This window comes from Tripterygium wilfordii, chromosome 21 (genome assembly GCF_013401445.1).
Source record: "Tripterygium wilfordii isolate XIE 37 chromosome 21, ASM1340144v1, whole genome shotgun sequence".
NCBI classification, from domain to species: Eukaryota; Viridiplantae; Streptophyta; class Magnoliopsida; order Celastrales; family Celastraceae; genus Tripterygium; species Tripterygium wilfordii.
Window position 1 is genome coordinate 6,737,605 of NC_052252.1, and position 12,586 is coordinate 6,750,190.

The 12,586-nt window shown below is 36.9% G+C and overlaps 2 protein-coding genes across 2 annotated transcripts; both read right to left on the minus strand.

Moving 5' to 3' along the window:
* Window positions 1-1,473: 1,473 nt before the first annotated feature.
* On the minus strand, window positions 1,474-6,445 carry LOC119988119 (secretory carrier-associated membrane protein 3-like). Its single transcript, XM_038833052.1, has 12 exons — window positions 6,241-6,445; window positions 4,692-4,817; window positions 4,526-4,588; window positions 3,958-3,991; window positions 3,559-3,681; window positions 3,091-3,153; window positions 2,884-2,977; window positions 2,491-2,536; window positions 2,336-2,403; window positions 1,978-2,026; window positions 1,836-1,901; window positions 1,474-1,723 (listed from the first exon to the last, which is right to left on the minus strand). The coding sequence occupies exons 1-12, from the start codon at window positions 6,298-6,300 to the stop codon at window positions 1,637-1,639; spliced, it is 879 nt and encodes a 292-aa protein (XP_038688980.1). The 5' UTR covers window positions 6,301-6,445; the 3' UTR covers window positions 1,474-1,636.
* A 1,155-nt stretch (window positions 6,446-7,600) lies between these two features.
* LOC119988410 lies at window positions 7,601-11,647 on the minus strand. Its single transcript, XM_038833439.1, has 5 exons — window positions 11,045-11,647; window positions 9,620-9,669; window positions 9,323-9,400; window positions 8,445-9,069; window positions 7,601-8,333 (listed from the first exon to the last, which is right to left on the minus strand). Exons 1-5 carry the CDS (start codon window positions 11,189-11,191, stop codon window positions 7,776-7,778), a joined length of 1,458 nt encoding a protein of 485 aa, XP_038689367.1. The 5' UTR covers window positions 11,192-11,647; the 3' UTR covers window positions 7,601-7,775.
* Between the last annotated feature and the right edge of the window lie 939 nt (window positions 11,648-12,586).

Sequence of the window (12,586 nt, forward strand, 5' to 3'; positions counted from 1 at the left end):
GTACAAAACACATTGAAATAGATCTTCATTTCATTCGAGAGAAGATTGATCAAGGAAAAATCATATTGACTCACCTCAGAACTGAGGATCAACCAGGCAATCTTCTGACAAAGGCTTTGTCTGCAAATCGTCTTCAATATCTTTTCTCCAAGTTGAATCTACTTGACCAACACCTTCAACTTGTAGGGGGTGAAAGGATCTTCTGATCGTGTAGGTTTTTCATGGCAGTTTACTCTCTGTGCCCCAAACCTCGAGTCTTCTCCTTGAAGACGTCTTTTCATTATGGCTCACATTGGGCTTCTGTTCTTGGTCTCTACATAAGCTTGGTTGCTACTTCTTAGCCCAAGCCTTACTAAGGCCCAATTGTGTTATATATTTGAATCAATTGTATATTATATTATTTTATGTCTACATCATTGTAGCCGTTTGGCTATTATTGCTTTGTCTACTTAACAGAGTAAAACATTTTGTAAGACTTCACTTTTCATATGAATGAGATATACATTTCTTCTGAACTTCTTCTTCTCCTCTCATCTTCTTCTTCTTCCTTCCCTTCTTTGATCTAACATACTTCCGCAATACATGAAATATCATAAAATTTATCAACACCTACACAAGGATCTAACACAACTGGTCTCCGCACCATATGCTAAGCACAAATTTTAGTACAAGAAAACGTGCCATCACAAGGACCTAACAATTCTTGAGTACCGCTCTCTAGTCTAAGTCTGTGATGAAATCAAAACTCATTTTGGGTTAAGAATGGTTGTGAAGAGATGTCCGATTGCTTCGTCCCTCCGCCTCCACTCCTCCCTTTTTGCCCTACCATGCCAGATTCCATATTCTGCCATGTTCGATTGGCTCACACAACACAACTTGTTCAAGATTGGCTTACACAACACACTAATTTGGCAGTTAGGTTCTTCATGATGGTGTAGAGAAGGAATTAAGAATTAGGGTTAAGGGGTGTAGATTGCATTTTTTAGAAAAAATAGAAATTAGGGTGCATTCATAAGTTTTATGTTTTTGACTAAAATTTACTTAAAATGTGATACACTTAATTAAGTGAAGGATGCAAATAATCCTCATCGTGTGTTATTAAATCCGGCCGTCACAACTTCTTTTTGGCCTGGTCACGCTGCGACCATCAAAATACGGGTTGATTTTGACGGGCTGATGCGCGAGTCCGTTTTAATAACAGAGTGTTAAACCCTGCTTTGCGCGGACAGCAATTAGTCGGTAATAGTTGCACAACTTGCCGTCCCTTCTTTTGACCACCATATCCATGCACTTAACAATGGTTGTGGACTCAAAACAACAAACACATCAAAAACACTCCAGCTCCGCATGCTATGATGTTACTGCTTCCTGGCCTAAGGTCCATCTTTACGGAGCTTCATATTGCGAAATAAACACTATATGATAAAATAAATGCAAAAACCTTACAAGGCCTCTGTTTGTCAAAACACAAAAAAAAAAAAAGCAAAGCACCAAACAAGAAATGAGAAAGGTGTAACAAAAGCTGGACTTAATCAATCAATATTTCTAGTGTCAATTTGTTGCTTAGAGCACATACAAATACAAATGCACACAGGAGCTTGTCGTCTCATGTTCCTCTCCAGTAACACAGAGTTCTTCATATTGCTGCCCTCATCGCACCTCTTGCAGCCTCACGCTTTACCTCGGCAGCTTTCCCACTGCCACGGAAGTACATGTATACTTGCTGCAGTACAAACAGAAACATATTAATTGAAATATACAACTTCCTAAAAGATAATCACCTTGAACATTTGATTTATTAGAATCTCGACTAAACCATGAACCTGAACAATTACCTGCATAACCCACATACTGAGCACCGATTCAACACAAAATAATCCAAATCCAACAAAGTAGAAAATCTACAAGGGGTGACAATAACGTCAGCTCAAGCAATATATTGTTGGTATCAACGTATTTAATATAGATGTAACGTACCCCAACCAAGGCATGGTCACCGAGGAGATCGATAGCAGGAAGGATGCCTCTGTTCCAAAAGGCCAGTGAAACAAAATTAGCAGCAAAATGGAGAAATATTTTTGAGAAAACCTCATCATTAACTGAAGAAATCACACCAACGCATGACATTACTTTACAGTCATGGACACAAGCATATACCCAACCTATTATACTGTGGTGGGTGTGCGCAAGAGGCACGGAGAGAATAGGAAACAAAGCACTAGATTTAAATGGTTAGGCATAAAGCCACATTATCAGCAAGTAAAACCAAAAGTATGAGGTCACGTAAAACTATATAGAGTACACACAGTTAAGTTGGGATCATTGAAGAACGTACGTGAGAGATTTTCCTCTGAAAACTATAGGAGGAGCAACTGCAGCAAAAATGCAGAAACCAATATGGAGCTGTGGAAAAAATAGTAAAAATGAAAGAATCAGGTACACTCTGTTTCTTATTGTAAAGGTAAAACAAGAAATGTAAAAAAGACTTACCAAATAAAACAGGAAAAACCAACTAAACCTCAAAGCACTTTCAGTCCTGAAAAAAGAGTATTCACTTGATCAACTATCAATATCTCTTCATTTACTTTTAAAACTGATAAAAATCAGATATGTTGCATTCTCATAAGCAATTTTTTCTATATTTATAGCCATATTCCAAGACTGACACCATTTGTTAAGTAATCTCTAAAAAAGTTCAGTTTGCTGCTTTTGAATAGGCCCTCAATGTTTCATGGTTTTCAATTCTCTCTCCTAATTCTCTCATTCCATTTCCTTTTACAATTGCACTTTTTGCCTGAGCACACAATTATTCAGGATTATAGGGTATTGTTAAGCTGAATGGAAACTCTTACATAACCAACGAAAAGAAAGCATAGGGCATACCTGAAAGCACGATAAAGTGGCCGATACCACAACACATATCCTCCGGGAACCCCTGCTATGAAGTAGATGATTGCAAGGAACCAGATTCTCACAGCTACAACATTGAGTAAGATCAAGATTCACAGAATTTTGAAGTGACCCTTAACAAAAGAGCCAATAATCATGGCGAAAGAGAGATACAGTATTTTTTAAGAAACAAATACCAACCTTCTCCTTTAATCCATGCCGTTGTGACGGCAATGATATTCCAAAAAAGGCACAAAGTCAATCCTACATAAAATCACCATCCACTAGTAGCAGTAAGCTATTTTCCAAAGTTTACACCAAAAGTTTAAAACAATGATCTAAAAGAATTAACATGTGATTACATTACACAAATGATTACTGTACTAAAGCACACTGCACAAGAAGTCCATCACCATTGCCTAACTCCCCACCAAGGCTAAAATAGATAAACTACCGTGCGCAAATATATCAGCCAAATCAGTTAAACTACGTGATACACCATCACCATGTGCATTATCTCCAAATCAAAACTGATAGAACTAGTATAATGACACAACTGCAATTAAGCAATTTTATTAGAATGACCAAGGATCTATACATGCATTTCATACTTTCAAAGATAGCAGGATATATTCATGCATTGAAGGCTCGAAGCAAAGGCTGATGTACCTAAAAATGTAGAAAATGCAACATACTGCACCCTCTGTAGATGAATTGGTATCTCATTTGCAATATCATGATGGATAATTGGGAAAAATGGGGGCCAATTTTTCTCCTCCAGAACAATTCCAGCTGAAACAGAACAGGAAAATAAAATTAAATGCATAGCATAGAGGGGGGCAAGTGGCAAGAAGAAGAGATGAAGAGATTGGCATCCAATAAAAAGGGGCTGCAAAAAGTTCACCATTTGAAGTAAAAAAGAGACAATGAGACCATATAATGACATGTGGATCTTTATTCACAACCAAAAAAAGGGGAGAGACAGAGAGAATGACTCATTTATAAAACAAGTCATTTTCCTGATCAGGGAAAGGGAGGAAACTTTGTAATTCGAACACAGCAACTTACCTCTCGCAGCAGCATCTTCTTTTCGCTTTACCTCCTACAAAGTCACAACAACGCTACTTGTTAAATGGCACAATTAAGCAAATATCACCTTATGAAAATAGGAATTTCCATTCATACAAGCTACAACAATAACACGTATTTTCCCACCATTCACAGAAGTTCGGACAGGATCATATATAGATTACACAATCATACACCACCATAAGGAGGTGATTGCAGTTTTTTCCGTGGAGCAGAAAGGAGTAAATGTGACAGACAGCCATACCGAGTATGCCATGTCTGAGCAGAGAGCCAGAGAGTCATACCCAAGAAATATTTTATTATACATTATACTTTGAAGCAATAAAGGACAAATTACACAACGGAAATCAACTATGGTCAAATCCAAACAATCAATAAAATGATCAACAACTAGCACATCATAAGTAACATAATGATGCCTAACTGACATGTCTTTCCACCAATTTAAACATCGAATTGGTTTGTATGCATGACAATGCAGCTATGGAGGTGTGTTGTCAGCATAATGTTCACAAATTCAAACCTTAACCTTTCCAACATCACATACCTGTTCTCTCCTACGCAATTCTGCTTCCTTCGCTTGGAGCTCCTTTTCTTTCTTCTTTAAATCCTAAACACAAAATTCAGAACAGATTAAAATTAGAAGGATTGAGATAAAAACATAATAGTACAAATGGAAAGGAAAAAAAAAATGACTCGGATTTTTAACCAACCTGCGATTTTGGTCCTTCCGTGTCAAGAGGAATGTCAACCGTGGCACCACGATCATAGAAATCAACGGGTTCTGGTGGAAGTGGTGAAAGCCTTGAATTTGCAGCAGGAACAGTACGTCCCGGATTCTAAAATACATTGGCCATAAACCACATGTAAGAGCTCAAGAAGCCAGTAATATAAGTGGAGTAGCTGAAGGGAAAGGAAAAAAAAAATAACAACAGTAGTTAATGTGCTTCTTTACTCCTTTTTCTTAGTAGTATTTCAATATCATTTAAATATTCCAAAAAACATATTTGCCAAAACAATTCTATCATTTTTCCTAAACCCAAAATCTCAGTCTCAAACCTATTAAAAAGGTTTGAAACACTTAGCACTTGGTTAGCGTTACTTTTTTTCTTTTTGTTGTCTCGGTTAGCATTACCCCACAACTGTAAGTACACATGTGAGTGTAAAATTGCATATTCCTCCAAAAAGACAGGAAGAAGTCCAGGATGCAAAACTAAAAATCCCGACAAAAGGGAAAATGTAGTTCCTGTAAAAAATCCACCCTACCATACTTTGATTGACCTGATGCTTTCGCCTTAACTGCGGTGCCCAGGTACCAAAATAGAAAAGTCTCCAAGAAATGAGATGGATAATAAACCAGTCAGATTTTGCATGCTAAAATCATATAAAACAGAGCCCAGGCCAGAAACTTATTATGGCAATGTATGTGGTGACCACATATAATAGCAACCATTTTTGGGGTAGGCAAATGTATCTACGGTCTGAATAGTTCCTTGACACTTCAAAAAAAAAAATACATATAAATCCGTAAGTGATTCCTCCAATAAATGTTCAAAACAGATGCCATATGCCTCAGAAAAGCCCAGCTGTCATGACTTTGTAAATTTTGAAGTACTAAAAACCATGGCAAGCAGAACAATGCTTTGCTCAGCATAGAACCTAAATGAAATCACAAAAAAAATTCTCTCCAGAGTTGAAAAGGAACTAATTCTAACTAAATGCCTAAAAGGAATCCGAATCAGCAAGTAAGGAATACCTAAAACCTCACTAATGGTTACAGTTATGCTTAGCGTAATCATAGAGAACCACAAGCACAATTAAGAGGCAGTTCTTCAGCAATTCAAGTAGCTTCTTCCAAATCCAAAGAAATTCCGACTGAAAAACTACCAAAAAAACAATTGCCTAAAATTATAGTGAAGAGAAATTAAACACAATCAACTGGAGGATTTTAGCATTCTATGTAAGACATCAATTGTTAATTACTTCCCGAAACGCTTAATTCACACAACTCCTCAATAGATCTGAGAACCTTAGGCGCTGAAGCATCCAAGCGATGCTTATTGCTCTACGGTCAGCATCAACCTCCTTCCACACATACAGAAGCGAAGCACAACTACTGGATCTACTAATTCGACGAATTATCCACAAATTCACCTCAAAGTTACAAACAGAACTAGATAAACCAAGCTACCACCAAACCAAAATCTCATGGAATTGAAATTGAACTTCGAAAGAGAGCAAAGGTAGACAAAAACTCACAGCAGAGAAAGGGTTAACTTCTTCTTCTTCGTCAAAGGGGTTCTTGTCGTAGCGCCCAGCCATTAGAAGCAAAGCTAGAGAGCAGAATCAGCTGGACGAATTTGAGATTTCAACGGTGCGTAGAAAGAGAGAACGCTTGTCGGGGACGGAGTTTGAAGAGCAAAATAAAATGAAATTTGAGGGGCCTTCCCAACAACTGAAAGCGAAGGAAAGGGAATTGTAAGTCTAGAGAGAAAGGGAATTAATACTCTATACTATTAAGCAAATAGTATTCTTTTTTTTTTAAAAAGAGTTTAAATCACACTTCCTTCCATGATAATTACAAAGTGGAAGAACAATGGTCAGACTAACATCGGACAAGTGGATAACACCAAGATGTTTCCAAATAACCCTATCATAGAATAAATTTGGATAGATTAAATGAAAATAAAAAAAAAAAACAATACACATGTATTTGATCAAGTTTTTACCACATTGGTTTATGTTTGTTGGAGTCAACAAAATGTGTTGGAGATGTGTTTTGTTTATGTGGTTGGGTCAACTAAATGTATTGGTACAATGATATAAATTTCTAGCTTGATTTTTTTGTATAATAGTATTGGAATCCGTTAATTTTTGACATAGTTATTAGTGTGAGTTAAGTGGGGCCGTTGTGTTGGAGTTAACATGAAAGTCAACAATTTCTCATGTCTCCATGCTTGACTCAACAAAATAAAGACAACAAATTTGTATCATTGTGCAAATTCATTCTTATATTGACCCAATTAAAACACATTTTATGCTCATTCATACCCCAACAAAAGAGGACTATTGTGGTTGCTCGGCCAGCATTAATAGTATTATTTAAGAATGATTGTAATTTTTCATCCAAAAAAACAATGATTGTAATTTTTGAAATGACGTGGAAGCAAAAATGGTATACAGGTTGTCTCTTTTGGATTTTGACAAGTCCGTCCGTCCATCAAATTATGCTTACTCAACTTTTTTTTGTTTTTGTTTATGAACTTTGAAGGATAATTAGATAGGTTAAGGCAATCAATCCATTTTATATTTCTATGTTGTATTTGTGAAATAGTGTCATGGTGTGAACTGCTGAGAACTACCAGAGAAATAATTTTCAAATTTTAGGACGAATTAACCGTTATAGTTCACTTTTTCTTAAGAAACTTCCAAAGAAGTTTCCAAATTGTAGGCAACTGACTTTTATTTTGTTTTTTGTTTTAGTTTTGTAGTAGGATGGTCAACATCAAACTTATAATTCATTTTAATATAAACATCAAACTTTTTGCCCCTTTCTTTAAAATTCTGGCTTTGCCAACATCACACACACATATGTACACGCAGAAATTATCTTACGAGGGTATAAAAAATAAGGGTGTAAACTAAATTTAAATAGATTATTTCTCACAGCTTATAAACAAGTGTCGGCTATAAACTCCACTAAACACTTGACAACTTATCTTTCACATCTTATAAACGTCTGACCTGAGACTGAGGTTGAGATTTACAATGGAAAACGAGAATGAGAATATACAACATTACAACTTACCAACGATAGTATCAGTTTTCTTTCTCCTCTTTGTTGTTGGGTTTTGACTATCAGGCGGTTGTTGGCTAGCACTTTTACGTCCAGCTTTTCTTGGCCGGCCGTGTACTTTCTTTTTTGTCACTGTGTGCTCCGATGGGAGGGAGTTAGCTAAAGTCAGTCTCTTACCAGCATTTGAAGCTTTAGCAACTACATTGTTGGCATTGGACAACTTCCGTGGCATCGTCATGCTCTTAGCGGGGCGAGAACTTCGGGGTTTCACCGGAGGATTAAGCATGGAAGGTCCAAATGAGAGTGGGACAATAGCAGCAGTCTTGCAGCAGTAGTTCCCAAGTTGCTGTCGCATAGTTTTGCTTACAAGTTCTCTGAGGAGCGACGCAGATTTGTAACCTCGCGTGTTCTTGGAGTAAAAGACCAAGGCATTGTTGGTTATAAGCAGCAGATCTCTGAAGAGTTCCTTGCGAGACAAGATTAACCGACTGACAATTCTTGATTTTATGGTGTCCAGATCCATGTGACGTCGAATCATTTTCTTGTATCTTCCTCTCTTCTGTTAGGGTAAAGGAAAACAAATCCAACAACACAAAATGTGAGCCGAATCCTTGTATTATGGTAAAGTGTTCTTGTTTTGCTAATAAATTCATTCTAAGAAACAACATACCTGCCCATCAAGCCTATGATGAAAGGTGGAAGCACCTTCACTTTCTGCAATGGAATTAAAGAGCCCCACAAGATCATGGAAACTATCCTTGCCCGAATCTAGTTTTTGATTGATGCTAGATGATCCGGCATTTTGAGCACTAGATGATCCTGCATTCAGGCCAACCTGACCGGTTGAATCTTGTTGACACCTGGACACGGAAGCAACATCAGCCAATACTAAATGTTCATTTTCTCCAACACTCCCTTCCTTACTGCAGTCTTTCCTCTTCCTTCTCCCTCTTTTCTTTCTTACACTCCCTCCTACCTGTATGCCACCTACATTCTCTACTAATGTTCCAATGCTTGAAACTTTCCCTTTCTTGAAAAACTGAGAACTTTGATTAGTCTCTGACTCTTCGGGTGACACCGCTGCTGGAATCTGACATTCATGTGACAGATTTGTCCGCATATCATGAGTGAAACTACCAACAGATAGCTCATCCCTAGAAGGTTCTCTACTTGTAGATTCAACTCCATCAGATTTCTGAAATGGTACCAGTGATATTGTCTCGCTAGAATCAATATCGACATTATGATTGTATCCCTTTTCAGCCTTCAGGGATTTAAGCTTTGTCTCCAATGACCTGGAAATTAATTTATCGAGTAAAAACAAAAGACACCTGCATGATATTCAATTGCAAAACTGATTTCTCTATTAAAATCAGGAACCGGTAAAAATTGGAAGGATCATTTTCTCATTAATAACAACATGAACTTTAACACAAGCTACTTGAGGCATATTGTAAGAAGAGAACTAAAACAATTTCGTCTTAATATAGATGAGGAAACAACAAACCGGTTATCCTAAGGTGGCAAGAAATAAAGAAATATACTTACCCAATTGAGTCATCAGATTGTTCCAAAGCTTCTCTCAACTCTGCCATTCGTTGCTTCCGTAACTCCTCAAACCAGGATCTAAGGAGGCAAACATATCATAAACAAATGGAATGTCATTAGATTTTGCGGAAAACATACACAAAAAATTAAAAAAAAAATGAAAATTTACTGAAGATTAGTGGGCTGGAGTTTGGTTCTTGCTATTCATTGGATACGAAAAGCAAAACCTATCATTCTATTACTTGATTAATTGAAAATTCCCTTATCATTCCAAGTCAAAACAAGAGGTCTACTTACTTGCGCCCAGAAAAGCGCCGCTGCAAGGCTTCATACTTGGCTTTACATACCTGCATTATCATTGTCCATTAAAAATTTGTTAAGAATGAAGTAAATCTGTCAAATCAACTTCAAAGGAAAGGAAAGAATGATTAACAACAGAGGAAGGTTCGGCATCATGAAATTATGATTATAAGGAAAAGAAGAGGGAAATAGATTCCGAATTACAAAAGAAAATGCAGGAAGTAATTAATTTATGATCTTAAAGCAGATACAAATAAACACATATTCACTTCATTCCTCGTTAAATCACATTTCAGAAGTTTAGTTCTCAAGGATAATCATTTCCATAAAGAAAACGAAAGGAGAGTTAATAATTGAAGCCAGTGACTGAGTAACCTTCTCTTTTGAGCAGGTAATTAAGTAGCTGTTCCAGTTCATATATTTTCCTCATGTCAAGACTTGTACATCCCATATCGGATTGACTAATCCAACCGAGTGATGTATAAGCAAAGTTCAAGCACCTCTCACACAACAAATGCATTTTTTAGACCCAAGTACTAGGGAGACGGCCCAGGAAAACAAATCCGTGAGGCCCTATGGCCCAAAGCTAAACAATATTTGTTAATGTGTTTGGACTTAGAGTTCAAACATTGTATCTAAGCAAAGATTCAGTCCATTTGGACACGACTCATGTGCACTTGTTAGGTCTCGCATAACCGATTGCACAAATGCCCATTTGGACATGACTTCTGCCCATGTCCACTTGTTGGGTCTCGCATAACCGATTGCACTAGTGCGGAGGAGTGTCAAGACTTATAATCCCACATCGGATTGGCATAACCCAACCAAGTGCCATATAAAAATAAAGTTCAAGCACCTCTCACACAACAAATGCGTTACAATGTTTGTAGATATGCTTGGGCTTGGATTTCTAACACCACAATGACCAAAAATCACAACAGCACAAAACTTAAAGAAAATCTTTCCCATGCCAACAAAATTAAATTTCAGCATGTAAGTACATGTTTTTCAACACTGAATGCTGCTGTAGACTAGACCAGTTATTTGTCTCAAGTCTTGGCGAATACATTACATAGGAAAAATACTTCATTGACAAGTAGTATATATGTTCCAGTTTGTTAATGCATTCCCATTCAAAACCAATCCAGTCAAGGTCAACAACGTGTGTTGCATCACTATAATGTTATTCCCTATAATCAGTTGATTATTCGTACCTTTCCCGTTTCTGGACCCCCCACCCAAGCCATGAAATTGTTATTTTCGCACAGCTTAATGGGTTTTTTTTTTAATCAATTGATTGTTTGTTTCCAGTGAAAACATGATCAATGGACACGTAATTAACAAAGAAATTTCAACAAATAATTTAGGTGAAGAAATCGATAAATTTTGGATTATTAAAGAAGTAATAAGGGAAAAAAAAACCTCCGGTGTGAAAGTGTACGGACAGACGGTTCGGGCACGGACCTCGGCGGCCACAACCTCCCAGTCTCGGGTCCCGTGCCGGATAACAGCCCCACCCAACAACAACTCCTCCCACGTGCCCCACCTCTTTATCACCTCCGCCCCCATCTCCACCCTTCACGTTTACCAACAATCCTCCACCACCAACAGCACCGCCTCTTCCTAGCTCACGCTTTGCCCTTCCTGGGTAAAAAGTGAAAACCACATGAAAGAGAAATCCGCAATTGGCGATGCAAAACCGGGTTTGTAAGAGAGAAATGCCGGTTTTGGGTGGTTAAAGTGGTTTCCCGGGTGGTATTGTTTTTTCGCCCTCTCTCCTCTCGCAAAAAATTATAAATTGTGAAAAAATTGTGGTAACGGCAATTTCTTGAGACGGCATTGAAGAAATTCTATTTTTTAAGGAAATAAGAAGAAATAAGAAGGCATGGGGTGCGTATAGGAGGAGATATATACAACGAAAATGGAAATCAAACGAGGAAAATATGGAAGGGTTTTTGGAGAGAGAGGGCTTGGATTTTGGTCATTTTTAATATGAAAATGGGTTGGCTTTTGTTCTTTGTTGTTCCAATCTTTCTTTTGGGCATTATTGTCGGGTTATATAGGGATAATGTCAGGGAGCCCAACTATTGGTAGCTCAATTCATCCTAAGTCCATGTTACATGTACGTGACATCAAATAACTAGGCAAATTTATGAAGAACGGTTTCAAAGCATAAATGACTTGACAAATTTGAAAATAAACAGTTTTCAAAGCGTTACATAGTTTTCAAAACATTGCTTCATAAACTAAGATTCATTGTTTTTTAACCGAATTCTATTGAATTTCGTCTCAAACTTATGGTCTATTGAATTAAAACAGTTTAATAACTAATTCTATTGAATTTCGTCTCAGACCTATGTTTATTCCATTAAATTAAAATAGTGGAATAACTAAGTTTTTTTGAATTTCGTCTCAGACCTATGGCTATTCCATTGAATTAAAACAGTGAAATGACTTATTTCATTGAAGTTCGTCTAAGATCTATGGTTATGTCATTAAGTTAAAACAATGGAATAACTAATTTTAGACCAATGGTTATTTCACTGAATTACAATATTGGAATAACTAAATTATTATTTTTTTATTTGAAATCCATTGAGATTTATTTGAATTACATTGTTTATTCGTTCAACCACCTTGGTGATGTTGTTATTCAAGCCATGAATGATCTCATTCATCCTCCAATGTAATGTTTTGATTATTAACAAACATATCGTAACTGAAATCCATGAAAAAAATCATATATCAACACTCAAAATCAATGGAATGAAATTAAAAAAAAGAAATAACTAAATCATTGTTTAAAATAATAGAATAACGATCTATATGAGATTAAAAACAGTGGAATGACAACAAAATTCAATGGAATAGCGATCTAGGGCTATCCAAAAAACCGTACCAAACCGAACCAGCCGCCAAACCGATTATTTGGTTGGTTATTGTCAGATGTATGTTAGTGAAGAC

Bases quoted from the DNA above. Each gene is read 5' to 3' on its own strand.
- LOC119988119 (XM_038833052.1), bottom strand. From the start codon at position 6,300: ATGGCTGGGCGCTACGACAAGAACCCCTTTGACGAAGAAGAAGAAGTT. The intron at 3,154-3,558 runs GTACATCAGCCT...GATTTTATGTAG, and splicing joins TGCATTTTCTACATTTTTAG to GATTGACTTTGTGCCTTTTT. The intron at 2,404-2,490 runs GTAAGTCTTTTT...TTTTTTCCACAG, and splicing joins GGTTTTTCCTGTTTTATTTG to CTCCATATTGGTTTCTGCAT.
- LOC119988410 (XM_038833439.1), bottom strand. From the start codon at position 11,191: ATGGGGGCGGAGGTGATAAAGAGGTGGGGCACGTGGGAGGAGTTGTTG. The intron at 9,670-11,044 runs GTTTTTTTTTCC...ATGATAATGCAG, and splicing joins CGTACACTTTCACACCGGAG to GTATGTAAAGCCAAGTATGA. The intron at 9,070-9,322 runs GTAAGTATATTT...ATTAATTTCCAG, and splicing joins CAATCTGATGACTCAATTGG to GTCATTGGAGACAAAGCTTA.